Source organism: Natator depressus, chromosome 8, assembly GCF_965152275.1.
Source record: "Natator depressus isolate rNatDep1 chromosome 8, rNatDep2.hap1, whole genome shotgun sequence".
Lineage (NCBI taxonomy): Eukaryota > Metazoa > Chordata > Testudines > Cheloniidae > Natator > Natator depressus.
In genome coordinates this window covers 23,146,921-23,174,713 of record NC_134241.1, presented here as the reverse complement: position 1 = coordinate 23,174,713, position 27,793 = coordinate 23,146,921, and the positions used below count along the sequence as shown (strand labels likewise).

At 44.2% G+C, this 27,793-nt stretch overlaps 1 protein-coding gene and 1 non-coding gene across 2 annotated transcripts in view; both read left to right on the top strand.

Moving 5' to 3' along the window:
• Window positions 1-379: 379 nt before the first annotated feature.
• CCNJL (cyclin J like) overlaps window positions 380-27,793 on the top strand; it is a 46,783-nt gene continuing 19,369 nt past the window's right edge. The window contains exons 1-3 of the mRNA XM_074960620.1: window positions 380-593; window positions 1,348-1,460; window positions 15,001-15,211. Coding sequence (XP_074816721.1) covers window positions 1,383-1,460; window positions 15,001-15,211 — 289 coding nt within the window. The 5' untranslated portion in view covers window positions 380-593; window positions 1,348-1,382. The remainder of the gene's footprint in view (window positions 594-1,347; window positions 1,461-15,000; window positions 15,212-27,793) is intronic.
• TRNAA-UGC (transfer RNA alanine (anticodon UGC)) lies at window positions 16,170-16,246 on the top strand. Its single transcript has one exon. It is a non-coding gene; the product is annotated as a tRNA-Ala (tRNA).

Genomic DNA, 27,793 nt, shown 5'->3' with positions numbered 1-27,793 from the left:
TGGTGACCCTGGTGCGGAGAGCACTGCTGCAAGCACGTGGGCAGCCAGCTGCTGAGCCCCAGCAGCACGCGCCGCCTTCCCACGGGACATCCTCTGCCCGCGGCGCCCGCCGCCCGAGCCAAGCCACGCCTCACCTGCCGCTTCCCGTAGCCTCACCGCGCAGGGGGCAGGAAACTACAGTCCCCAGAGTCCTTCGGGGCGGAGGCATGGCGCCTGCGTGGTGCGCGGCCGGTGTTGTAATCCCCCGCGAGCGCTGCTGTGCTCCCATAGAGTCTCAGCAGCAGCAGTGACCTGCTGCGGGGACTGGGTGCAAGAGAACAACGGGGGAGGCTGGAGGGGTCGGGCGCTATAAAAGGGGAGGGGGGGGAGCAGCGTCTGTTTCCCCTGCGTGGTGCACCCTGGGGACGTGGAGGGTGTGAATCCATCTCCCGTCTTTCCCTCCGACTTGTAGCGCCAAGGGCTGCCGGGGTCTGATCTCCCCCCTCTTGGCTGCAGGATTCGCCCTGCTGCTGTAGCAGCACCCGCAGGATGTTGGAGTCGGACAAAGGCTGCTGATCAGAGTGAGTGAGGCAAAGAGGAGGCAGCCGGCGAAGGTAACGCAAGTTGCATTTTTCAGGGTCCTGAAGTTGTGTAGCGTAGTTAATTAAAAGAGAAAAAGAAATCTGCAGGCTGGAATTGCACATTCGAAGGGTATTAGAAACCCCAGTGTGACTGCGTTACACAGCCAGCTGGGGGAAGGGCTAGATCCAATTGATGTAAAGTCAATTACAGGGCGCTTCTTGCCCTGATTTCATCAGGTGGGAAGAAGTCCCCCAGGATTTCTCTCGCTGGGACTCATTCCTCCCGTCCTCTCTCTCTCCTCCCGTCCCAATTTAAAAAACAAAAAAACCTTTACCTGGGAAAGGCAATTAGAAGGAAGAATAAGGGTGTCTGAGGGTAAAGGCACCACTGGTTTGTTTTATGGGAAGGAAGCAACAGTGTAAGAAACGCTTCTGCTATTGGAGAAGCTCTCTGAAATTTTAAGCGATCCCGAGGACAATGCTGCTCCGAGATGTTTTGGAGCAAAACCCCTTGAAAGGCTTTGGCAATGTCCTACAACTGGCAAAACCTACAGGTCACAATCTGATCAGAAGTTTGGTGGCCTTATGATGACCCTGAATAACTTGTATTTTTGTCTCTTTGAAACAAGCTGATCCGTGATTGTTTGTTTTCAAGTGGTTTATTTCTAGAGAGTGTTGTCAATCTGATGGCAAGTAACTAACGCTAAAACAGCTACGAAAAACTGATGGCACTGGATTGGTTTGTACAAGCTGCTTGATTGATTTATTTGGTTTGTTTCCTTTCCAGCAGAGTTACTAAATCCCACTCTTCCACACCTTTGGATGGGAAGAATGAGGATGGAAGAGCAGTGGTGGAAAGGGGAGCTGGCAGCAGACATTCATCAGACTCTGAGAATGAAGGTTGGACTTTAATTCCCTTCTCTCCCCTTCCCCTGTTCATTTTCGATTCAGCAAAAATGCTTTGGCACCCCTCAAGCATTATAAGGAAAACAAATGTTAAAGCTCTAAATTGTCAAGTAACTGTCTTCACCAATTCAGTTAATCAAAGAAGAAGCTACACTTAACCCTCTCTGTCCTATAAAAATGCTTTAATCATAATTTAGAGTCTGCAGAAACCTATTTACAGGCTAAAAATATCTGCCTGCTTTAGTTCAGCAGTTTTAATTCAGGCAAGCTGGTGCTGAGATAATGTGTTTAAATAAAAAGGGGATACTATTGCTGTGCTGCATCCAATCAAAAGATCTTGAGGTCTGAAGAAGTAACTCTGTTTTCAAACAAATACAGGTTGAGAGGCGGTTTTACTGCAGACACTTGTTTCTTGGCAGACTGCAGAGGAGTTGAGATAGACAATTACAGCCAGCATTTGTACTGCTTTGATAAAGCTAGTACTGCATCTACGTGTGCTCCTAAAGAAAAAAATCTTTGATATTAAAATACCTAAATGAGCAATATTTGGGCAGTATTTGAAGGGATTTATTGCTGTGCTTTGTCTTGTCCTCTTAATTTAAAAAAGCTCTTGCTTTGAGCAGCTAGAAATAATAGCATTGTCTATTATAAGGCATCCGATGAAAGCTTATGCTCAAATAAATTGGTTAGTCTCTAAGGTGCCACTAGTACTCCTTTTCTTATTGTCTATTTAGATGTTGCATTTCCTTAAGTACGCTTCAAACATTAAAGAATTGCTAAATGCATTTAGCTGGGTAACATGAAAGAGAGATCACAGCAAAGATTAACTATCTGCACTTTACTCCCTTTCAAGTTACCCTTAACAAAATTAACACTTTGGATATTCTACTACTTTTGTCTCTCCAGCAGGCATTCAACAATAAATTACATCAGGTGACTTAATCATTATCAGGTCTTGGCAAGTGGGTTGTTTGTTCTCATGCAATCACGTTGAGGGACAGGTCCTTCTGATTCTGAAATGGAGTGGGGGGATCTACAGCTGTTTCTTTTCATGCAAAAGAAAACACTGAACTTGTTTATAAGTTACTTAAAACTAATTTTTACTGAAACCCACACTATTTGGCTTGTCAATTTCTTCTGAGGCTTGCATAATTTCGTAGCCATATTTTACCTCTTGTATATGTGGCTTAGAATTTGTCTTTAGCAAGTGCATACTATGTCCCCAAAGTAGGCTGAAGTTACATTGGACTATCCTAGAGTGCTAACGTCTTTTCTTTGTTCATGTGTACCTGTAGATGCCAATTGCTATGACAGGAATAGGCCTGGTTGTTTGAATTTGCAGGTGAAGCTGAAAAGGGGGGAAAATGGGCTTGTACTTTTCTTTTGCTACTTCCTTCATAAGGAAGGCCTGAACTGAACTGTGCGTCTTTGTGTTCTTGCATTAGAAGTTTAGGTCCTGCCTAGTTTGGAAGATTCTGGTTAAAGAATGAAATGATATTTAAGAGCTCAGAGTATGAGTGTATTGAGAAAGAAAAGGACTGTCACGGCGTACAGTTTGAGTCTTTTTGTTAATGCCTTTAACATTTTGGAAAAATGAATCCTTGAAACAAATGAGAGAGTAAAACAGACCATCCTTTAATATCAACTCTTATCTTGCTGGTTATGCTGAAGTGGAAAAAATACCCGTAAACCCCTCCCCCCAAAACCCTTCAGGCTTTCTTTATACATAATAAAGAAGCAAAAAAGAGGATGCAAACCCAAGCTTTCTTTTTTAAATTGCAAATTTCCCTTAAAGAGAAATCTAAATGCGGGATTTGTAAACCCTGCAGTATTGAGGACTTGATGCCACCTGCTCATGCTTTTGAGGTGGGAGTTTGGAAGGAATCCTTCCTTTTTAAATAAATTTAAATAAAAAAACAAAAAAACCAAACGAACATACATAAAAGTAATTTGACTTAGCATGTTTCTAGTCAAATAGAAGAAGCGCATCTGATTTTGTTCTGGAAGAATACAGTGTATTTAACTAATTAGCTTTCAGTGATGGGGAAATCTGCAAAAGCAGCACAGAACAAAAAAAGCATAAATGTTGTTCTGCTTTTTTATGACAAGATTGCTGAGAGTCCTAATGGTATATTATGGTGCTGTGCTGTAGAAAATGGTAAAACAGATGGTGGTGCCCACAAAACAAAGCCTCCTCTCCCCCTCCCCCCCCCCCCCCGCCCCGATCTCTACTGAGTGATTTTTCTAAACACTTTCAGTTCTGTGGTCTGGCACAGCATGTTAATCTGGTCATGGATGGGGTGTAGGGGGAGGGAAGAACACACCAACAGATTAGTCTTGGTCTAAGCAGGTGAGTCTGAAACAGAAACAAACTATAGTAAAGGTTAAGGAGGACTTGTGGCACCTTAGACTAACAAATTTATTTGAGCATAAGCTTTCGGACAGCTCACTTCATCGGATGCATACTGTGGAAAGTGTAGAAGGTCTTTATATATACACACAAAGCATGAAAAAATACCTCCTCCACCCCACTCTCCTGCTGCTAATAGCTTATCTAAAGTGATCACTCTCCTTACAATGTGTATGATAATCAGGTTGGGCCATTTCCAGCACAAATCCAGGTTTTCTTACCCCCCCCCCCCCCACACACACACACACAAACCCACTCTCCTGCTGGAGAGTAAAGGTTGTATTTGGCACTGGGGAAAAATACACTTTATGTAGCCCATGACTTGCAGTGCAAATTTCTTGGCAGATTATCCCCTCTTCAGAAGAACGTACTTAAAGTTTGTATTTAATGCGGAGAAGACATTTCCCATCTCAGCAACATAAGGATTTCTGAAGGAAAGTTTCTGAAAATGTTTAACTTTCTTTAAAACAAGACATGTGGAGATCATTTTAATATTAAACCTAACTGAGCCTTCCTTTGGAGGGTATAAAATCACAAAAACCTGTAAGGGTGATGGCATAATATATCTGTGTCCATACTTTACATAGTGTGCAAAAACCTGAAATTACTGTACTCTGAGGATAATCAGGGACTCTGAGAGCTGGTGTTACTGCATGAAAGACTCCAGTCCATGCTGTGTGTTCATTAGTTATATGTAATGAATGAATGTGGTGCACTTGAGGGCAGGCACCTGGTGTACATAGCACACCTGAAGTCTTCTAGTGTAAATTGGGTTTAAAGGTGCTGGGAAGTTTTTTGCTGTAGAGATGGAGTGCTCATAAGGCAGAGGAAATAAATCCCTTGAGTTGGCATTCTAAGTTGGCTGGCTGGTCAGCAAGCAGTGTTGTGGTTGCTATGGAGGTAGCTTCTGCTAGGCTACACAGGGTTTGGTCTTGCAAGGTCTCAAGGGTTCTGGCCAGATCCAGAACACTTGTAAGCACATGACTAGTCTCGCCGAAGTCAAAGTACAGTACAAGTTTAATGGCTTCTCTGGTTGGGTGAGAACACTAAGCCTTGCAGGATTGTGCCATGGAGGACTGCTTGAGGAGGTGGAAGGGCACTGGTGGAGTAGAAGGCAGAGCCTGCCCTGCAGTCTTCAGTGTTCTCTTCTACCCTGTTCATCAGCAGTACTGTGCCAGGTGGGTTGAGTATATGTGCTGGTGCCCATGATGACCTTTCAGTAGCCTAGAGCCTGTGTAGTGGTGGTCAGTGGTGCAGGGACATCATGCTAGCAGGCTGACTTGCATTTTAACTCATTCAGCTTTCAAGAGGTTTTTGGGACCTACCAAATGGATAGAATGTCACAGAAATTGGCCTTCTGATGCTTCAATTCGATGTAAAAGTGTACCTCTGCTTTAGCAGGAATAAGTACTCTAGAAAGCTTATGCCCAAATAAATTTTAGTCTCTAAGGTGCCACAAGTACTCCTTCTTTTTTCTAGAAAGAGAGTTTAAATAGCAAGTCAGCATTTTTCCTTGCACACAAGGGCTAAAAAGAGGAAAAAATCTATTTAGAACATGGTCTGAGCTTATTTTGGAAGCAGAGTACTGAATTAACCACAAACGCTGGGGGTTGGGGGACATGTTGGCTTTCTTCCTTCCAGGATATGCACATTTCCTACAATTTAAAAGTACTCAGTAGATCTGCTTGTATTTCCTCCTTTATTCACCTCTTACATAGCTTCTCTAAGCAATGTGAGTAAGAGCAGGGCTGAATTTCACAAAGCCCATTGAGTGTGCAAGCTTTAAGAGTTTATATTGTAACTTAATCCTTCAAAGGCCGCCTTAATTGCTTTGCGAATGAGTGGTCTGTGGGCTTTCCAGCCAGGTGGATAGTTGAACAGAGCTGATGCCTTCTGCTGAAAACAAACAGTTCTGTGACTTTACATTTTTACAGTGTCTGGGGGATAGATATTTCCTCTAGGTAAAAGTTACTCCCCCAGATAACCCTGATAGTAATAAAACAAGTTGTCAGAAGTACTACAAGCAACAGGTTTATGGTCACCATTCTTCAGTAAAAACATACCCGCCCCCACCTTTCGCCCAATGAATAGGGGAGAATGTTTCCCTGTGTTCTTCACACACATTCTCTGGAGCTCTGAAACACTTGGCTTCCCTGTTCTATTAATTAAGCAAGATCGTACTAAAAATGAGGCCACAGTAATTCATCATTTCAATTCTGTATCCTCTTAAATCCACTATTGTACTTTTTACCCCTTACCTAATGTTATTTGATAGGTGCTTTTCAATAACTTTTACAGGTGCTTGGCACAGATAATTGAATTCAGCATTATACAAACATCACAACTGAGTAAATCAGGCAATTGTGTTTTTCTTTTTTTTTTTCTTGTCCAAAGGGGTAGCTGGCACTAGGACATTGCAAAAGGCTGTAACTCTTCCAGATTTTGAAAGCAAAATCTAGAGGAGGATTTCTGGAATCCAGCATGTCTGAGACACAATTGATCTCTTCTGTTCATCTTGATGAACAGAAAAAATGTTAACATTTGCTTTTAACTTGCCTTTCTAGTTTAATTCAGTTGTAAAATGAAAGTAGGCATAACCAGCATTGAGCAACTCATTGCATTAGGGCCTCTAAAGGGATTGTCAGCCCAGCAACAAAAATGTAATCTGTCCACTTTAAAAACTCCAGCTTTTGAAACTTGTAACAATAGCATTACTGGTTTCTAGCTTTAGTTTGCTTATAGTATAGATGGCACCATATGTATGGAGCTGAAAAGAACAGGTGTTCTAATAAAGTACATGATTATTCATGATCTTTTCTTTCTTCTTTCCTCAAAGTTGGAATCTCAGTTTTCACACTCCTTTCTCTGATCCTGCCTCAGATTAGCTGCTGAGCATTTGAATAATTTAAATTGAGTAAGGAGAATTTAATGAAACACTCTCTAAAATGCCAAAGCGAAACACATGAAGTAGTGGATTTTTAAACATAGTAGCAATTAAACTGTCCTTTGACATTAGAAATGTTTGGTAATATTGTGATTACACATGCCTGCTGTGGAGTGCATTCAAGCAGAAATACATCCTCTTACATAAGAACAGTGTGTTTATCTTCCTGTCTGTCTTCTTTAGTAGGCTGCAAACAAATTAAATTTTTGAATGTCTGAGCAGTGAAGTGTGCAGTTTTATCTGCATATATTGAAAGGCATTGTCAGTGGGCAGAAATCTGGCAGTCCAGTACAAATATGAAGTGAAAAATACGATACACATGGTCAGAGGTAGCTTCCCCTCTGGATGAACGGGACAACATTATGAAGGTTTGGCTCTTCTCTGAAAGCGAGTATGTGAACTGGCAACTTGTTACCGAAGAGGAGGCAGTGTGATCTCTCTAGTAGATGAAGCGCTGGATTAGGACTCATTAAACCTAGACTCTGTTCCCAGCTCTGCCACTTGCTGCTAGGTGACCTTGGGCAAGACGTGTCCCTTGTTGTGCCCCAATTTCCCTGTTTGTAAAATGGGGATGATGGTACTGTGACCACCTTTTTAAAGCACTCTAAGGTCTGCTGATGAAAAGAGCTATCTAAGAGCCAAGGTGGTTTTCAGATCCTGTATTTTCTGACTTTGATTTACTCGTGTTAGCTTTATTGGCTTGGCCATGCTATAGCATACTAGGTGAATTACTACGAAGTTTTAATTAAATTTTGGAAAGAACTCATCTTGGGGCTCTTTTCCCCACCGGCCTGGCTGAGTCTTCTAAACGACTCTCCGTTAGGAGAAAAAAAAAACCTTAATCTGCAAGTCTGATGTGGAGTTGAGAGCAGTAATTAATTTGTAATGAAAGAGGTGCTGGGGCTCAAGCAATTTTTTTTACATTCAGAGCTGATGCATCAACCAGAGGTGCCGGGGCTCAACCCTGGCTAGCCCTGGCACAAATTAAGCCCTGGTTTAGAGACATAAACATGGAACATCACTCTTCCAGTGATGCCATTTGAAGTCAGTAGACAAGAACCACGTGTTTGCATGAGTAAAGATTATATAATTTAAATAGAGTTTGTCTTCTTTTTAAAACCGGTAGGTGCATGCAGTAATATTTGTCATTGCTTACTGGATATGGGAAGTTCTGGTGTACTCCACTTAGAATAAGTTGTGTACTCTTTGAAAGAGATGGCGGAGACCTCCTTTTGATTGTTGGAGAGTGTTGGTGGTGCTGCATAAAATCATATATATATTAGTTGACATTTGAGTGGCATACTTCACCAATTGGCAAGGGTAGTTTGTTGAATAATAGCTTGCACACAACCTTATCCATTATTAGACTTTGTTGAAGGAGGGAGAAACTTGGCCCGTGTACTTGTCAAAAAAAGCCCTGGGATCTTAAATTTCAAGAGAGCTGCATTTTGACATCCTGTTTAAAGGATAACACTAATAGCTTAGTGTCCCTTCCAGTCCTGTGCTTAAGTGAGGGCAGTGGGGATGAACCCAGGTCTGTTATGAGACTCTAACCCCACAGTCTTCTAGAACTTTGCTTAGTTAGAAATGGGGGTGGGGGGTGGGGAGAAATACTAATAAAACTTGCTTAATGGAACTGGAGGACTCATTTAAGTTTTTAAGTTATATTAATAATGTTTCTCTGCCACTTAGGTCCTATCTAGTCTATAACAAATAGGTGACCTAGTTATAATAAGGCTAAAAGTTGACGTGTAGAACGTATCTAATTGTGGCCCCATAACAAGGTTAAAACCCTGGACTGTCTCCCTAACATGGTTAGAACCCATCTACACTACAGCTTTGAACTGATAGAGCAGTAGTGTAGCTGGAGTCTGATGCAGTTTTTTTGTTTTTGTTGGGTTTTTTTTTTTTTTTTTTTTTTTTGGTGGATTTTCATGCACATTCCTGTCCTCTGACCAAACACATCCTGCTAGTTTAGTGGTGGGCAACCTGCAGCACACGTGCTGCACGCAGCCCATCAGGGTAATATGCTGGTGGGCCATGAGACAGTTTGTTTACATTGACCGTCCACAGGCATAGCCCCCCGCAGCTCTCAGTGGCTGCGGTTCCCTGTTCCCGGCCAATGGGAGCTGCTGGAAGCAGTGTGGGCCGCAGGGATGTGCTGGCTGCTGCTTCCCGCAGCTCCCATTGGCCGGGAACGGGGAACCGCAGCCACTGGGAGCTGCGGGGGGCTATGCCTGTGGACGGTCAATGTAAACAAACTGTCTCATGGCCTGCCAGCATATTACCTTGATGGGCCGCATGTGGCTCGCGAGCCGCAGGTTGCCCATCACTGTGCTGGTTCCTTCTGAAGTGTCATTGACCTGTCAGTTCTCTCTACCTCTTCCCGTTGGGGAGGTGGTTTGCATAATCTCTGCATTGTGACCAGCAAAATCCAAAAGCATCAACTGTAACCCACTAACAAGCTTTCATAAACATAGTATCTGACTCTTAACCTTAATGACCTGTTCACTAAACTACTGCCAACTGTCTAATCATAGAAACACTTACCAGAATACTTCTGTAGACGTTTTTGTAACTTAAAGGCACAACACTGCAGTTTGTGCAGAAGCTGAAGTTAGTTTCAGTAGGAAATAGCATGCCATCAATTGCAGAGTCCCCTCTTGAGTTTCATGGCCCTTTGTAACTAAGCATTCAGACTTCACTTAGTATTGAAATACTGGCCAAAAATGGAAAGTTTGGAAGACAGGTAGTATAGGTTAAATTTAAGGAACATGTGCCTCCCCCTTAAAAAGAAGAACAGAAACTAAAGATTCCCTAACTCCTCTTTGTGCTATTCTCCAAACACTTCCTGACAAGAGGATTGTTTGTTTAAATAGTGTCAGTTACAAAGGAGTTAACTTTTCACCCCTGACTTTTCGTGCTAATGCTCTATGCAGAAATTGAATTCAAGGAGAGAAAATGAGAACCTCTCCCCCAGCTGAGTAAGATAGAAAACAGGAAAAAGTTGAATTGTTGTGAGGGTGAACTTTTAAGGTAACCTTATCTAGGATTTTTTCCTTACCTGTAAACTATAGGCCAGGGTGGCCAACCTGAGCCTGAGAAGGAGCCAGAATTTACCAATGAACATTGCCAAAGAGCCACAGTAATATGTCAGCAGCCCCCCATCCGCTACCCCCCTCCAGCTCCTACCGCCTCCCACCCACTGGCAGCCCCACCAATCAGCATGTCCCCCTCCCTCCCCATGCCTCCCGCCTGCTGCAGTCAGCTCTTTTGCAGTGCACAGGAGGCTCTAGTGGGGAGGAGCGAGGGCATCGTGGGCTTGGGGGAAGGGGTGGAGTGGTGGCAGGACCTGGAGCAGAGCAGGGAGCAATGAGCACCCCCCAGCACATTGGAAAGTTGTCATCTGTAGCTCCAACCTCGGAGACAGTGCCTATGCAAGGAGCTGCATATTAACCTCTGAAGAGCCGTCTGCAGCTCCAGAGCCACAGGTTGGCCACCCCTGCAATAGGCATTTCTGCTGCTGCTTAATTGGCAATAATCTTACGTTATTTCTTATGACACAGAGATTCTTGTTATAAGAAATCTGAGGATCCAGTGCAATAGGGTATTTACTGAGACATACTGTGCAAAGGAAAAGCCAGCATACAGAGAACTTTAAAAAAAAAAAAAAAAAAAAAAAAAAAAAAAAAAAACTTGTTGGTTAGTGCTGACTCCCTGATTTGAATAAACTGTGGGAATTTTTATTATTGGTTTTCAGACCTGGCTGTGGCCCTATGTAGGTTTAGGCAACTTTCCACTAGATTAAATAGCATCCTTCAAACATAGCTGTAGTTTCTTTCACAATTACATTTTAGAAACATAGTATTGAAACAGTCGTCTTTCAAGTATTGGTTTTCTTAATCTGACTGTCATCATCAAATGGTGAGAGAGAGATGCTGTCCTTGGATTAACTTCTTCCTGTCACAAAACGATAGAGGGATCCCAAGAATACTACTGTAAACTTTGTCCTCGCTAAAACTATTTTGTATATGTGTAAAATAATATATGCATATGTTAATGATCAGTCCCTGTTGCTATCTCAATAGACTGCTTTGGCAGTTACACTGATTTAACTCTATAGAACAGCAAATTCTGGTATGAGAGCAAGCATCCCAGGTTGTTGAGAAATGATAGCCAGGAGTATTTCTGGGAAATATTTTGTCAATTTACTTAATAAAAAAAAAAAAACAAAAAACAAGCTCGGCTGATGAATTCCATTTTGTTTCCTTCAGCAGTGGTTTACTACCGCAACCATCACATAATTCACTAAATCTTCTGCTCGTATCGAGTCAGTTGCTGGATATTTCATGAATACCTGTAGTATTTGGAGAAAGGTAGAGAATTCCAATGTTTAATTCCTTTGCCATGTTCCTCTTCTATCTTGGCATTTGGTATGTGGGGAAAGTCTAAGAAGCAGATACCTCAACTGGAATAAATCCCTCACTGTTTATCTGGCTTTTTATTGACTACAAATCCAGATGCTCCTTCTCTTGAAGAGGGAAAATCTGCTCTTATTCTGTTAATGTTGTCACAACTGACCAAACTGTATGGTGCCAGTTCACCATAGAAATGCATTTTGATGCCGTTGTTGTTATATAGATTTCTTCACAATGAAATAAATTTTAATAAGCATGTGGCTAACGCTGGTGCAAAGTGAGTCAATGTTACCCCCTTACTATTAAATTTGACATGGTGGCTCCAGAGCTCTGGAGACAAACCTCCCACTATATTTCTCATTTTATTAACAACTCAGGCACAAGCTCCTTTATTTCCACAATCAGTTCTGAAGTGCCTTAGTCCAGACCAGTTTGAGTTCCATCCTTAGAGCTGTGATAGGCAAGACTTCACCTGACTCCTACTTAACTAAGGGCTGGCCTCCACTGGGAACTTATATCTGCATAGCTACGTCTCTCAGGGGTGTGAAAAAGCAGCTTTGCCTGCTGCTGTGAACTGTGTGGCGTGTGCTGTACATGGTGGGGTGTTTTCCTGAGACTAGGAATTCTGTGGCGCTTGAGGTGCATTTACAAGTACTGTTTGATTTCTTGACTGCTGGTGGGCATTCTGTAATTTGTGAGCTAATGAAGCTACTTTGAGTCTCCAAAAACAGAACGTTAAAGTTTAGTGCACAAAATCAAAGTGCAGACAATGCCATGCAAATTTCTAACACAATTTAACATGAGTGAAACCTTTTAAAATTACTATTGAAAAGGAAGTAAACACGTCCTTTTTGTTTTCACAAGTGGATGTTAGTCCAGTGTAGCCTGTTGTGGCTGAGAAAACCATAGATTGGTGTATGTGAAGCTGAGGTTTGCCTTGCTTTTTCCCCCCAACATGGAGTGGTAGGGGTAAGGATGCAGTTCATAATGCCAGATGATATGTGGGGGAGCAGTGACCATGCAGTTCTCCAGTGACTGCAAAGGCTGAGTCTGATGTTTGGCCCTGTAGATCAACCAAGGTCTGCAGTGTTTGGGTTTGCTGCCTGAAAAGAGTCATTATTATCCTGGTGCATTTCCCTCTCCTTGTTCTGCTGGGACTCCTAGGCCTTTTGCCTGACCTTTTGTTTTGTATTGCATTTTTTTTTTTTCCATGTTTTCAGTCAGATTGTCCCTACGTGCTCTGATGCAGCACGGGCTTGAAAGATCTCTCAGAAAATTCCTAGCTTGTCGTCTTCTCTCTCCTTCTCATTAGGTCAGGTGTGAAGGGTGCATCCCTTAAGCTCACCATGCCAGAAGTTGCTAATAAAAACAGACATACCGTTGGATTTACAGTCACATTGGGAAGGGAAAAGTTTCAAAACTCCCTTCCCTTACTCCCATAAAAAATTGTAATTAGAGGTGCTTATTAACACTTCAGCTTTGGAGCGCCTTGGGATAGCACTAGTCTTGAGCTCCTGGTGGGGGAGACTTTCTGTTGCATGAAGCTATAAAATTTGGCCCCCAATTCCGTGACTAGAAGTATAGGGCAATGGCAGTGAATACTGGCAGCCCAAGTGTGGTGACTTTAGCTGAGATCTCACTCCTAAGGGTCACAAAGGCACAGAGAGCCCAGTTCTTACTGGCCTCACAAGGTCACCTGGGCCCACCTGCTGCTAGCCTGTTGGCTGTGATGATGCCAGCCATATTCCTCGCAGAGTGGCATGGGTGTCCTATTGTGGAGGACGAAATAAGGCTGTCATCCCTAGAAACCTGCAGGAGAGGATTGCAGAGTATCTACATGACAGTTTTTTTTCATCAAGCTCTCTCAGCAGGATAAAAAGGGTGTCCCTGTTCACATAAACAAGCACATGCCAACTCTACCTCTCTTTGTTGTACCAGTACCTCTTCTCATATGAGCAAAACAATGAAAAGTCAATACCTATGTCTCATGAACTTGGGGCTGGGCACCATCTTTGGGTTTGAACATTGTAAGGAAAAATGTATACACATTTACGTGAGATTCCTTCCTCTTGAAGCTTGTCTGTGTTCACCTGGCAGGACTGGCTAGACTGTGGTGGAGTCTCGAACAGGTCTTGGCTTGTGGCATGGCTGGAACCCTCAGACGCATCTTCTTCCTTCTCCTCACTGTTCACAGCAGAGGTCTTTGTCTCAGGCTCCTTGGAGGGATCTGTGGTCTGTGGGGTGCTGGTGAGGTCTTCACCAGGTATGGCATGCAGCCTGCTGTAAAAGCAGCAGGTCTGTGGCTCAGCACCAGTTCTATAGTGGAGAATGGGGCATTGTGGGAAGGAAGCTGCTGAAGGACTGTTTGGACTGACACGTGTCACACAGTGTCTGCAGTTGCTCTGTATCAACCTGAGTAGGTTACCCATGGTTCCACACCATTTAGGGAGGTGGTTTGACTGTCACTGTAATGGGGCATTTACATCACCTGGAGATTAATTTGAGTATAGACGCATGCACAAATAGGCCAAAATAGGTCACCTTGTGTTGACCTAACTTTGTAGTGTAGATCAGCCGTTACTTATGCAGCGAAGACCTATTCTAAGGCCTTGTCTACACTGGAAATTTTTACTAGTTGTGATTGTGTATTGTGGTAGTTCCTAAGAGTGTGTCACGGACCAGGATCCCATTATGGCAGGCGCTATACAAACACAGAACAAAGAGTCCCTGACCCAAAGAGCTTACCGCCTAAGTATAGTCCCCTTTGTCAACATTTCCATTTTAGTTTGGCTCTTAAACACCTTCTTAAGTGACCTACACTGAAAACAGGCCCTTCTATACTAGAATAAGAGCATCTACTGAATTTTCTGGTGTAGTAGACAAAGCGTGATAGAGGCAGTTGTCACTATTGTGGTATGTGTTTGGTTTCTAAGGATCTATGCACTTGTGCAGGGATCGGCAACCTTTGGCACATAGCCCATCAGGGAAAGCCACTGGCGGGCCGGGATGGTTTGTTTACCTGCCGCGTCCATAGGTTCGGCTGATCGCAGCTCCCACTGGCCGCGGTTCGCTGCTCCAGGCCAATGGGGGCTGCGGGAAGCGGCATGGGCCAAGGGATGTGCTGGCCGCCGCTTCCCACAGCCCCCATGGAAACGGAAATAAACTGCTTTCTTTCTACTCAATGGTCTTTTTGTAGGCTACCACCACTCTGCAATATTTGGGTTTTAAACACAATACAATAATGCTTTTTAATTTGTAGAACAAGGAAGGAGTTTTGTTTTATAAAGGACCTAGCAAAGTGTAGGTGTTCTGTATGGAATGTGTGTGCATAAGAAATAAAATGAACCGCTATGCCTTAAGAAATTATAGTACAGAACCTGACTTTGTCAGGTCAAATTTTGCACCAATGTCCCTTTTCAGTTATTCCTCATGATCCTTTTTTTTTTCTGAGTCTGGATAGTGTTGGAGCTCTCTTTATGGAAAGCAATAACTGGTTATTGCTGGGTTAAACCAGAATTTACAGTGCAAAATCAAGTACCTTAAGTCTCCTAAGGAAAATGAATGAATGACTCAAACATATTAGAAGTTAACTGACTTTCAAAACATGTTAGCACTAACACAGCTCTGCGTTCTGAGTAAATCTTATTGCTGTGGTTGCTAAGCACTTACCATCGTAGGTGGCGGGTATTGGTTTGGGCATTCTGGTCATTGAAACAAATGCTCACTTTAATACCTCTCTCCCCTCCTGTTGTGTTCTTGTAGGAACTGAAACTGCCTGTCTATAAGGCCCATTCACCACAGATTGGGATGCGCCGCTACTTTACTGACCTCTTGACTGTCCTCAGTAGCCGCTGCAATCTCTGCCCTACAGCACGGCACCTTGCTGTCTACTTACTGGACCTCTTTATGGATCACTACGATATTACTGTCAAGCAACTGTATGTCATTTCGATTGCCTGCCTTCTCCTAGCAAGTAAGTTCACTGCTGCCTAGTAACATGCTTGTTTTTTTCTGATCAAGCAGATGGTTGCTTTTGTTTTATGTAACGCACAAGCTGCTATTCTCCATTCAACAGGGGATAATTTTAATGCAAGATATAACTTCTCCCGAAATTCATCAATTTGGGCCTGAAATTATGCCACGCTTGGCTTCCACTGAGACCAAAGAGAGCTGGGATCATTCAGTACATTGGAGAATAGGACCTCCTAATATCTGAGCTGAAGGCAGTTACCAAAGCACACTGTGGCAGCTATATGTGCTTGCCAATATACCTCTGAACCAACATTATGTGTTTTTAAAGTAGCTTTGTTTAGTCACCGAACTAAAGAACAAGTTGAATTGTTAAACTCTTGCGTTTCAGGGAAGTTTTTAAGAAGTGATCTTAAAGAATGGGATTTTTAACTTGGCAAAGAAGTTCAGGGTTCCCAGCCAATAGCTCTACATAAACCCTAAACTCTTGTACCATTGGAGAACTTTTGCTTACAGTGATTTCTTCCATAGATCCATTGTTGTAGACTTGAGTGAGAACTTGGCTAGAAAATTTATAAGCACAGAATATGTACTAAAATGTTACACAGCAACTGGTGTCCATTTGATTAATGTGACACTGTCCTACTTGTTCAAGATGCTTGGTCTGTCTTGAAAATGAACCCGTGACAAAGAGATCTTTATTTGTTCAGCCCCACCTCTGCGCTCAAGACTATGCAAATGGTGGATGGCACTGATGTAGCCACAAGGATCCTACTTATGGTCTCTCCTGAAATGGATTGTGCTAGGATAATTTTACCATACAAAGGACACTTAAGGCCTCATAACACTATGGTGGAACAGACAACAGATTTTGGTATATGTTTCTAAATCTAGAGAGGTGTTGCCCCTTTTTCCTAGCTCTGAAAAAGGTGGAGATTGTTGTATCATTTTAGAAATATAGAGGAGCTGGAATGTAGCTCAGTGGTAGAGCGCATGCTTTGCATGTATGAGGCCCTGGGTTCAATCCCCAGCATCTCCAAGTTCTTTGGGGGGAGGGATAGCATTGGCCTGCTAAACCCAGGGTTGTGAGTTCAATCCTTGAGGGGGCCATTTGGAATCTGGGGCAAAATTTGGGGGTTGGTCCTGCTTTGAGCAGGGGGTTGGACTAGATGACCTCCTGAGGTCCCTTCCAACCCTGGTATTCTGTGGTTCTATGGGTATGTCTACACTACGAAATTAGGTTGAATTTATAGAAGTTGGTTTTGTAGAAAGCAGTTTTATACAGTTGATTGTGTGTGTCCCCACACAAGTGCTCTAAGTGCATGTAGTCAGCGGAGTGTGTCCACAGTACCAAGGCAACCGTCGACTTCCGGAGCGTTGCACTGTGGGTAGCTATCCCACAGTTCCCGCAGTCTCCACCACCCATTTGAATTCTGGGTAGAAATCCCAGTGCTTGATGGGGCTAAAACATTGTCACAGGTGGTTCTGGGTACATATCGTCAGGCCCCCGTTTCCCTCCCTCCCTCCATGAAAGCAAGGGCAGACAATCATTTTGTGCCTTTTTTTTTCTTGAGTTACCTGTGCAAACGCCATACCACGGCAAGCATGGAGCCCGCTCAGCTAACCATCACCATATGTCTCCTGGGTGCTGGCAGACGTGGTACTGCATTGCTACACAGCAGTAGTTAATTGCCTTTTGGCAGCAGACAGTGCAGTATAACTGGTAGCTGTCATCGACGTAATCCTGGGTGCTCTTTTAATCGGGCACCTGGGCAAACATAGGAGTGACTCAGCCAGGTCATTTCCCTTGTTTTGTCTCGTAGCGATTAAGTCCTACCGGCAGTGCGCTGTCTTTTAACCTGCAGCCAGCAGAAGATGACGGCTAGTCGTCATACTGCACCGTCTTCTGCCGAGCACCCAGGAGATGATGGCTAGTGGTCATACTGCACAGTCTGCTGCCAGCAAGATGTATAAAGATAGATGAAGTGGCTCAAAACAAGAAATAGACCAGATTTGTTTTGTATTCTTTTTTCTCCTCCCCTCTGTGAAATCAACGGCCTGCTAAACCTGGTTTTGAGTTCTGTCCTTGAGGTTTTGAGCTCTATCCTTGAGGGGGCCATTCAGTTTCTCACAAACCACCCCGTTTGTTGATTTTAATTCCCTGTAAGCCAACCCTGTAAGCCATGTCGTCAGTCGCCCCTCCCTCCTTCAGGGCAACAGCAGACAATCGTTCTGCGCCTTTTTTTCTGTGCAGACGCCATACCACGGCAAGCATGGAGCCCACTCAGATCACTTTGGCAATTAGGAGCACATTAAACACCACGTGCATTATCCAGCAGTATATGCAGCACCAGAACCTGGCAAAGCAATACCAGGCGAGTAGGCGACGTCAGCGCAGTGACGTGAGTGATGAGGACATGGACACAGACTTCTCTCAAAGCATGGGCCCTGGCAATGTGGGCATCATGGTGCTAATGGGGCAGGTTCATGCGGTGGAACGCCAATTCTGGGCTCGGGAAACAAGCACAGACTGGTGGGACCGCATAGTGTTGCAGGTCTGGGACGATTCCCAGTGGTTGCGAAACTTTCGCATGCGTAAGGGCACTTTCATGGAACTTTGTGACTTGCTTTCCCCTGCCCTGAGGTGCAAGAATACCAAGATGAGAGCAGCCCTCACAGTTCCGAAGCGAGTGGCAATAGCCCTGTGGAATCTTGCAATGCCAGACAGCTACCGGTCAGTCAAGAATCAATTTGGAGTGGGCAAATCTACTGTGGGGGCTGCTGTGAGGCAAGTAGCCAACGCAATCAAAGATCTGCTGATATCAAGGGTAGTGACCCTGGGAAATGTGCAGGTGATAGTGGATGGCTTTGCTGCAATGGGATTCCCTAACTGTGGTGGGGCCATAGACGGAACCCATATCCCTATCTTGGCACCGGAGCACCAAGCCGGCAAATACACAAACCGCAAGGGGTACTTTCCAATAGTGCTGCAAGCACTGGTGGATCACAAGGGACATTTCACCAACATCAACTTGGGATGGCCGGGAAAGGTACATGACGCTCGCATCTTCAGGAACTCTGGTCTGTTTCAAAAGCTGCAAGAAGGGACTTTATTCCCAGACCAGAAAATAACCGTTGGGGACGTTGAAATGCCTATAGTTATCCTTGGGGACCCAGCCTACCCCTTAATGGCATGGCTCATGAAGCCGTACACAGGCAGCCTGGACAGTAGTCAGGAGCGGTTCAACTACAGGCTGAGCAAGTGCAGAACGGTGGTAGAATGTGCATTTGGACGTTTAAAGGCGCGCTGGTGCAGTTTACTGACCTGGTTAGACCTCAGCAAAACCAATATTCCCATTGTTATTACTGCTTGCTGTGCGCTCCACAATATCTGTGAGAGTAAGGGGGAGACGTTTATGGCGGGGTGGGAGGTTGAGACAAATCGCCTGGCTGCTGGTTTCGTACAGCCAGACACCAGGGTGGTTAGAAGAGCACAGGAGGGCACGGTGCGCATCAGAGAAGCTTTGAAAACCAGTTTCATGACTGGACAGGCTACGGTATGAAAGTTCTGTTTGTTTCTCCTTGATGAAACCCACCGCCCCTTGGTTCACTCTACTTCCCTGTAAGCTAACCACCCTCCCCTCCTCCCTTCAATCACCGCTTGCAGAGACAATAAAGTCATTGTTGCTTCACATTCATGCATTCTTTATTAATTCATCACACAAATAGGGGGATAACTACCAAGGTAGCCCAGGAAGGGTGGTGGAGGAGAGAAGCACGAGGAGGGGTGGTGGAGGAGGGAAGGACAAGGCCACACAGCACTTTCAATAAGTTTTAAACTTATTGAATGCCAGCCTTCTGTTGCTTCGGCAATCCTCTGGGGTGGAGTAGCTGGGTGGCTGGAGGCTCCCCCACCGCGTTCTTGGGCGTCTGGGTGAGGAGGCTATGGAACTTGGGGAGGAGGGCGGTTGGTTACACAGGGGCTGTAGCGGCGGTCTGTGCTCCTGCTGCCTTTCCTGCAGCTCAACCATACGCTGGAGCATATTGGTTTGATCCTCCAGCAGCCTCAGCATGGACTCCTGCCTCCTCTCATCACGCTGCCGCCACCTTTCAGCTTCAGCCCTCCCTTCAGCCCGCCACCTCTCCTCCTGATCATATTGTGCTTTCCTGCACTCTGACATTGTCTGCCTCCACGCATTCGTCTGTGCTCTGTCAGTGTGGGAGGACAGCATGAGCTTGGAGAACATTTCATCACAAGTGTGTTTTTTTTTTCGCCTTCTAATCTTCACTAGCCTCTGGGAAAGAGAAGATCCTGTGATCATTGAAACACATGCAGCTGGTGGAGAAAAAAAAAGAGGCAGTGGTATTTAAAAAGACACATTTTCTAGAACAATGGCTACACTCTTTCAGTGTAAACCTTGCTGTTAACATTACATACATAGCACGTGTTTTTGTTCCAAGGTTGCATTTTGCCCCCCCCCCATGGCTAACGGCAGGGAACTTTTCTGTTCAGCCACAGGCAAACAGCCCAGCAGGAACGGGCACCTCTGAATGTCCCCTTAAGAAAAGCACCCTATTTCAACCAGGTGACCATGAATGATATCACTCTCCTGAGGATAACACAGGGAGATAAAGAACGGATGTTGTTTGAATGCCAGTAAACATACACTGCAATGCTTTGTTCTACAATGATTCCCGAGTACGTGCTACTGGCCTGGTGTGGTAAAGTGTCCTACCATGGTGGGTGGAATAAGGTTGCCCTCCCCAGGAAACCTTTTGCAAAGGCTTTGGGAGTACATCCAGGAGAGCCGCAAATGCCAGGGCAAATTAATCATTAAACATGCTTGCTTTTAAACCATGTATAGTATTTTAAAAGGTACACTCACCAGAGGTCCCTTCTCCACCTGGCGGGTCCAGGAGGCAGCCTTGGGTGGGTTCGGGGAGGATTGCCTCCAGGTCCAGGGTGAAAAACAATTCCTGGCTGTCGGGAAAACCAGTTTCTCCGCTTGCTTGCTGTGAGCTATCTACAACTTCATCATCATCATCTTCCTCGTCCCCAAAACCTGCTTCTGTGTTGCCTCCATCTCCATTGAAGGAGTCAAACAACACAGCTGGGGTAGTGGTGACTGAACCCCCTAAAATGGCATGCAGCTCATCATAGAAGCAGCATATTTGGGGCTTGGACCCGGAGCGGCCGTTTGCCTCTCTGGTTTTCTGGTAGGCTTGCCTCAGCTCCTTAAGTTTCATGCAGCATTGCTTCGGGTCCCTGCTATGGCCTCTGTCCTTCATGCCCTGGGAGATTTTGACAAATGTTTTGGCATTTTGAAAACTGGAACGGAGTTCTGATAGCACAGATTCCTCTCCCCACACAGTGATCAGATCCCGTACCTCCCGTTCGGTCCATGCTGGAGCTCTTTTGCGATTCTGGGACTCCATCATGGTCACCTCTGCTGATGCGCTCTGGCCAGCGTGGCAAGCTGCAGGTGACCATGCAAGCAGGAAATTGAAATTCAAAAGTTTGCGGGCCTTTTCCTGTCTACTTAGCCAGTGCATCTGAGTTGAGAGTGCTGTCCAGAGCGGTCACAATAGAGCACTCTGGGATAGCTCCCGGAGGCCAATACTGTCTAACTGCGTCCACAGTACCCCAAATTCGACCCAGCAAGGCCGATTTAAGCGCTAATCCACTTGTCAGAGGTGGATTAAGGAAACCGATTTTAAGAGCCCTTTAAGTCGAAAAAAGAGCTGCATCGTGTGGACGGGTGCAGGTTTACATCGATTTAACGCTGCTAAATTCGACCTAAACTCCTAGTGTAGACCAGGGCTATGATTGGTGAATGATCACTTAGTTGCTGACTTACCTTACAGTAAAAGATGATTAAAACTGGAATAGAGAAGAAACCAAATAATTGCATTGGCTAAAATTAGTTCAATCTTTTCTTTGAGCCTGGTATTTTGGTCCAGTCTAACTTTTTTGAAAGAAAATACCAGATTTAAATATCCCTGAACACTTATGAAAGCTCAGGATTGAACTTCACAACTTGCAGCTCATGTTTTAAAATCTCCAATACTGCATAACTTCATTACATTACAAGAGGAACTTGCGACTGCTGAGGTAATGCCAATTCAAAGTACTTTTCCAGGTCACTTTAATCTAAGAGAATATAGTAGTTGTCCTTCTGTTTATGATGGATGAAGGAGGTCTCAAAGCTTTCAGACTTCTCTGCCCTGCCCGCCCCACCCACCCCTTTAAAAAAACAAAACAAAAAAAAAAACTGTCTAGCCTGGAAGAGTGCTGTTAAGGTATCATTTCAATAGTTCTTCAATCAGATTTAAGGAAAGGATTTTACACCTTTAACTTCAGTGACTACCATTATGGAGAGAGGATGAAGGGATTTGACATACAGTACTCATCCCTTCACTCGAAGTGTGACTGCTAACATTGTATACCTTGCAAGGATCGCAACCTCATTTCCTCCTCCAGTCAGGAAAGATTAGTCTTTATAGACCTCCAACTTCTAGGGTTAAAAACAAGCAGAGAAACTTTTCAGGCTGCCCTTTATATAAAGAAGCAAAAAAGTCCCCTAACTGAGCGGAGGAGGAAATCTTCTGCAGGTCACCTGAGGTGTAGTAAGGCAAAAGGGAACTTGCAAGCTTCCTTATGATGGCAGTAGAGGAAAATATTTTGCAACTTCTCTGAGCATTGTAAGGAGGGAGTAACTTTTAAAATGTGTGGTAACCTAAATATAAGTAAGGACTTTTTTTTTCTAAATACAGCAGTTTTATATTGGTACAGGTAAAGCAGTCCATGTTGGCTTAGGCACTGAACCAACAGGGCCTGTGCTCAGGGGCCTGGCCAATTCCGCCCCCGCCCCCCAAATCCACTCCGCCCAGTGCTCCTGCTGGGGAGTGGGGTCAGGGCGTGGGGGCTTGCCCTGCTCTGCCCTCCCCACACACACAGACACCTGGTGCTCCAACAAGGGAGCGGGCATGGGGTCTTGCCAGAGCGCTGGGCGGAGTGGAGTGGGGCAAGCCCCCTACGTCCCGACCCTGCTCCCCAGCTGGAGCGCAGGGTGACCGCAGGCAGAAGGGGTGGGAAGGCCCAGTAACATCCTAATCTGCCTCTGGAAAGTAGTACAAACCTTCCCTGCCCCCCGCCCCTTCCCAGTGTCAGCATGGTTGCACCATAATAGCTTATTCCTGTGCGTCACCTTTATAACTGTTTCTACACCACAAGTTTTACCAAAATAGATAGAGTAGAACAAAATCTGCATGTAGATGAGGCCTTAAATGACTGAAGTCTTAAGTTTGCATACAATGAGAAATATACCCATATAATTATACTGGCATAACTCCCCATCTGGATATTCTGTTCTTCTAGAATAAATGGGTTGATTTTTTTTCTGGTTTATATTGTATCATTGTCAAAGTAGCACCAGCTAAACCAGGAAAAGGGTACTCTTATTCCTCAATGAGTGTCCACATGGGGAGATATGCCAGTAAACTTTCCTCTGTAGACAAGCCCTGAGAAGCATCAGCTTGAGAGAGTTCTCTCAAGAAACTTTGATCTACTGAACCACCCTGTAAGTGTGGTTTCTCTGAATATCTGTATAGGTACATCTGTAGGTACAAGCTTCTACCACTGTAGCAAGGAGGAAAGAAAACTGTTCCCTTGGCTTGTTTCTGCAAGTGTGGCAGTCTTTATTATAACTTCCTACAGAGCATTTCTGTAAGAAGCTGTATAGCTTTTCAGCAGAGAACAGAGAATCTTTTAAAAACAATGAGAAGATGATTTTTCAGTCCATGTGGCAAAACATTTGTTGTGGTAGTTTCAAAACAAGTGAGTATAAATTACTACATGAAGCAAAGAGAATTTAATCCAAAACCTGTGAAAAGTAGAGCTGATAAAAACTTTTTTTCATTTGAAATGTGGTTTTTGATTTGGTGTTTTTGTTTTGTTTTTTCATCAAAATGGACATTCTGTGGGAAGTGTCTAGTTTTGACTAAGTTCTTAGGCTGACATAAACAGAAACCCAGAAGGGGTACTGTTGTTGATTTAAAAACCTGAACATTTTTGATATTTTTTTTTCTTTCACATTTTGTGAAGAAATTAAAAAAAAAAATCAAAAAATCCCTACCAGCTTTAGTGAAAAGCACTTTGTGGTGCTGTGACGCTCTGTACCTCGAAAGAACACCCTATACCCCCATCTTCATCTTTATAAAATGATTGTGTGGTATCCGATGCAGAGTTTGTCATGTTGCGTGTCTTCGGAAGGCTCAGGATGCATTGAGCAGCTTACCTTCCAGAGGCTGTGCGTGAACAGCCCAGGAGTGGGGGCTCTCACAGCAGAGCAGGGTAAGGCTGGCTCCCAGAGTCAAGGATTGGAGTGGCCTAGCAGATCACTGGTCTAGATAACACCAGAGGGGAACGTCACAGGTGCATTTTTTAAAAAAACTGAAGACCATGTACACTTGCCTACATCTTTGTGTTTATTGGCAGGAAAAGTAACTTACTAGTTACAAAATGTTTGACAAATGGGAAGGATCTTGCAGTTCCAGAACAATCTGGGTCCACTTGTGCTGGCCAGCCAAATCATATTGGAATTTGAAATCATTGTAACCAAGGCGTGTGTGTCCCTTGAAAAATCATTGAGGAGTTGTAACCTGCTTGCCACTTCAAATGCGTGCAGAGTGGGAGGGGTGGAGGAGGTTTCTGCAGTTTTGAGGGGATTAATATTAAAGTCCTGTGCACACTAATAACATGGATTGTTGCTGTTCCCCTTGAGTCGGCATTGAAAATGAACGAATGTTCATGCGGCTGGGACAAAACCGTCACAGTAGTTTTAGAAAGTGTGATTTGAGACTGCTTCAGTAGTGGTTCACAGGGAATCTGTTGCTTGAAAATGGCTTTCAGAAGCAGTTAAATACCCTAGTTCAGGAAGGCTACAGAGATTGACACACATCCCAGAGTTATCAATTTATGGAGATGAAAGGCATTTGATTCCTGAATCAGGCTGTTTAGGTGCCCATTCAGACAGCATTGCTGTGGTCCTTATTCTGGGAAAAGAGTACAAGACTGGGAGATTTTTCTCTGTAAAATTTCTCTGAGGCAGAGGGAACCCTATCTCTAAATTGCGTACGTAGTCTTGACTGCAGTAAAGGAAACAACTGGTTAACACTCTGCAAAGCCACACCATAACTTAAAACCTATCGTCCAGTAATATACTAAGGCCTGGTTTACTAATGCTGAATTCTATACCAATATAACTATTTTGATTAGGAATTAAAATAAATTATACCAGCACAACCCATAGTGTGGACACAGTTATTCTGCCATAAAGGTGCTATACTGGTATAACCACCTGTGCACTTAGGGGGAAGGACAATGCACAGCTTCCACTATACCTGTAGAGTTAAAGCAGTACCACTTTTTGTGTTTAGACTACCCCTAAAGAGAACTCTGCTTTTATCAGTATAAAATCTTGCTCTCCTTTCTTCCCTGAAGAGCTAAACCTCAACAGCTGGGTTTAGGCAACAGCTCTCCTTCCATGAGTTAACACAGGACAGCTTTGAACGCTCTCACAATTTTTAGGTTTCAGAGTAACAGCCGTGTTAGTCTGTATTTGCAAAAAGAAAAGGAGGACTTGTGGCACCTTGGAGACTAACCAATTTATTTGAGCATAAGCTTTCGTGAGCTACAGGTGCCATCTCCAAGGTGCCACAAGTACTCCTTTTCTTTTCACAATTTTTAGTTATTGCCCCTCTTTCCCCCCTTGAGGGTTCTGCTTTCATTACAAGGTAGTTGTTTTTTTTAGCCAAACTCCATGAGCAATCTGTTGTTGGCTGCTTCACTATATTCAGTGCCATGTTGCTTCCAGAACATTCTAATTTCTCAGAGGGTTTTTACCAAACTTCTTCTTTTCTTTTCTTTTTTATTACTGTTTATTTAGGAAGTATTAACAGGTTCACAGATTCTTGCCATGTAAATATCAGAAACAAAACAATCATTACAACAGTGAGCTTTTGTTTAAGAAGACATTATACAGGATTATAGTAATCAAATCTCTCATTTTAACAGAGTATTACCATATTACAGAGTTTACCCAACATCTTAATCCTCCAGTGTGCTTCCCAAGAGCTGAGTTAGCACTAGAAAAAATAGAGGGAACTGGAGCAAAAGCAGAACACATTAACACTATCTGAGCTGAGGTCTGGTATGGACAATCTCTCCCCACCCTGTTCTCCTGCTGAGCATGTAGAGCGGCTTCCAACTCATCCAGTGGGTTCTGCTTTGTGACACCCTTGCTATGCACAGTTGGAGAAAGTCATTAGTGACAGCACAGCAACCAACCAGCATGAATGTGTAAGTGCCCTGTGCCTTGATGGGGGCAGCTCAGCTGCTTGCTTTCAGCAAGGAGGATTGTGGGCTGCCTTCCAAAAGCTAGAGCAATGCAAGTCTCAGCTGTCTGAGAGAAGATGCATTTGCAGACTCCTTTGTTGAGACTAGAAGGAGGGGTGGGTGGGAGAGAAAGAGCTGCTTTCTGACTGAAAGGCTGAGAAAGAGCATTGCTTATGAGTGTGCTCTAAGCCAGTGAGGCTCGCTTTTCCGGGCACCTGACATATGTTGTTAGTGAGCTAAAGAAAAGCTTCCACAGGCCCTATTCAGTCTAGTTGGCAAAACTGCTTCATTGACACATGGGCAGGCAGTCTGTCTGTTTGGCTTCTAACAAGTTCGGTGTGGTGGGTTTTCCATTCACTTACAGTAATTCTTTTCGGGTGGGTATCATCTGTTTGTACAGTGCCTATCACAATGAGGACCCAGTTCTTGATTGGCATATGTATGTGCTAGTGCAATATAAATAACAGAAGCGCAGTAAATTGTTTCCTGGTCAATGTTAGAAATTAAGTTAGGTAGGATGGCACATAAGACTTCACTGTGAATTTAATTTCTCCCTCTTCTATAAGTTGTAGCTTTTTGATTTTAGCTTGTCGGTTGGTGTGGGGTTGGTGTGTGTGTGTGTGTGTGTTTTTGTTTTTGTTTCCCTTTCCTTTTATGCTGGTAGATAAGACTGTTATATGGCTACGTTATGGTAACTGGTATAACTTTCCCATATAGACAACTCCTAGCTCTACCACTCTGGCTATGTCTTCACCGACCAAAAAAAGTTGTGTTTTCACTACAGGTTGACTAACTTTTGTGTTGACTGTCCTGCTGTAAAACACAGTGGAGGCAAGGCACCGGTAGACTTGCCATGAGATAAACTAGGCGAGGTCACTGACTGGTGGTGGGGGGAGTAATAGCCTACCTACCCCACAGTATAAACTACAGGTGCCTTGTCTTCACTTCAGATTTTACAGTGAGATAACTATGGCATGCTAATCTCTCGGGGGGGGAACCAAACCCATTCTCCCACCAACACCTGTGGTCAGAGAAGACAATGCGTCTCTCTGGCCACGGGGTTGGAGAGTTCTAGGCCTTGCAATGTGTCCAGAAAATTGTTTTCCCCAGATATCTTCTGCATGTCAGTGACTTGTGTGAGGAGAATCCTAGCTACCTTCTTGAGTGGGAAACAGTTTGTGTTGACAATAGGTCATCCAGCTTGTTACAGGCCTAGAACGGCAGAGTTTTTGATAAACACAGGTAAGTGAAGTTCATTTGGTGTCCTCCATGCCTGGCGCTGTCCCCTGTCTTCAATTTATCTCCCCCTAAACATTCCATTCTTATGAGGATTTAGCTTTACTGCCCAGTTGGAAAATGCTGACTAAATGCCTTGGTAATACCAAATGCTCCTTTCTGGGGTAAGTACAACCTGGTGGCCCTCACTTTACTGAAGCTTACCCTACAACTGCCAGGCTTTAAAATCCTTCCCAGGAGTGAGACTTTCTCCTTCAGAGAGAGATGCAGAGACACCTGAAGCTTATTTTGAATTAGCCTCACTTAACTGGGCATCCATATTGGGGGCCAGCTTTCCATCGCTGCCAAGTCTTATGTGGCTCTCAAAGTGTTTTTCTTAAACATGCTACTGTTGATTCAGCCTTCCTTTCACCACCATCTGTTCAGTGTTTTTGCTCACTTCCTTATTTCTCTGTTCCCAATCCCTCTCCTTTCTCTACACAGTTCTTTGTCACACTCCTGATAGTCTGTTCTTCCTCAACCCTCTGCACGCTTCAGCTTTTTTCACCACCAGGCTGTCTTTGTGCACAGCCTTTCCTCCCAAGTCATTAACAGACTATGTTACTACTGCTCTTATTTGGGGCTGGGAGACAGCAGGTGGGTGACTTGTAACTGGTGCTGGCCACTCCTGGTTCCCTGGCTGGCTGCATTATGGCGTGGTGTGGGGAGAAGGAAGAGCCCTGAAGGAGGAGCGGTTGGGCTGACAATATTACTCTTCCTTAATGAGTGTTGCTTGTCATGTACCTGTTTGCTAACAACTTGAATAAATTTTAATATTTTACAAGTGAGGCACAAACTGCCCCAAGTGTGTGTGTTTTTCCATTTTAAAGTTATGCTGTATCCCCCCTCCTCCTATCCCAGGTCAGGAAACAACTGGCCTAGTGGATAGAGCACGGGAGCAGGACTCCAGAGAAG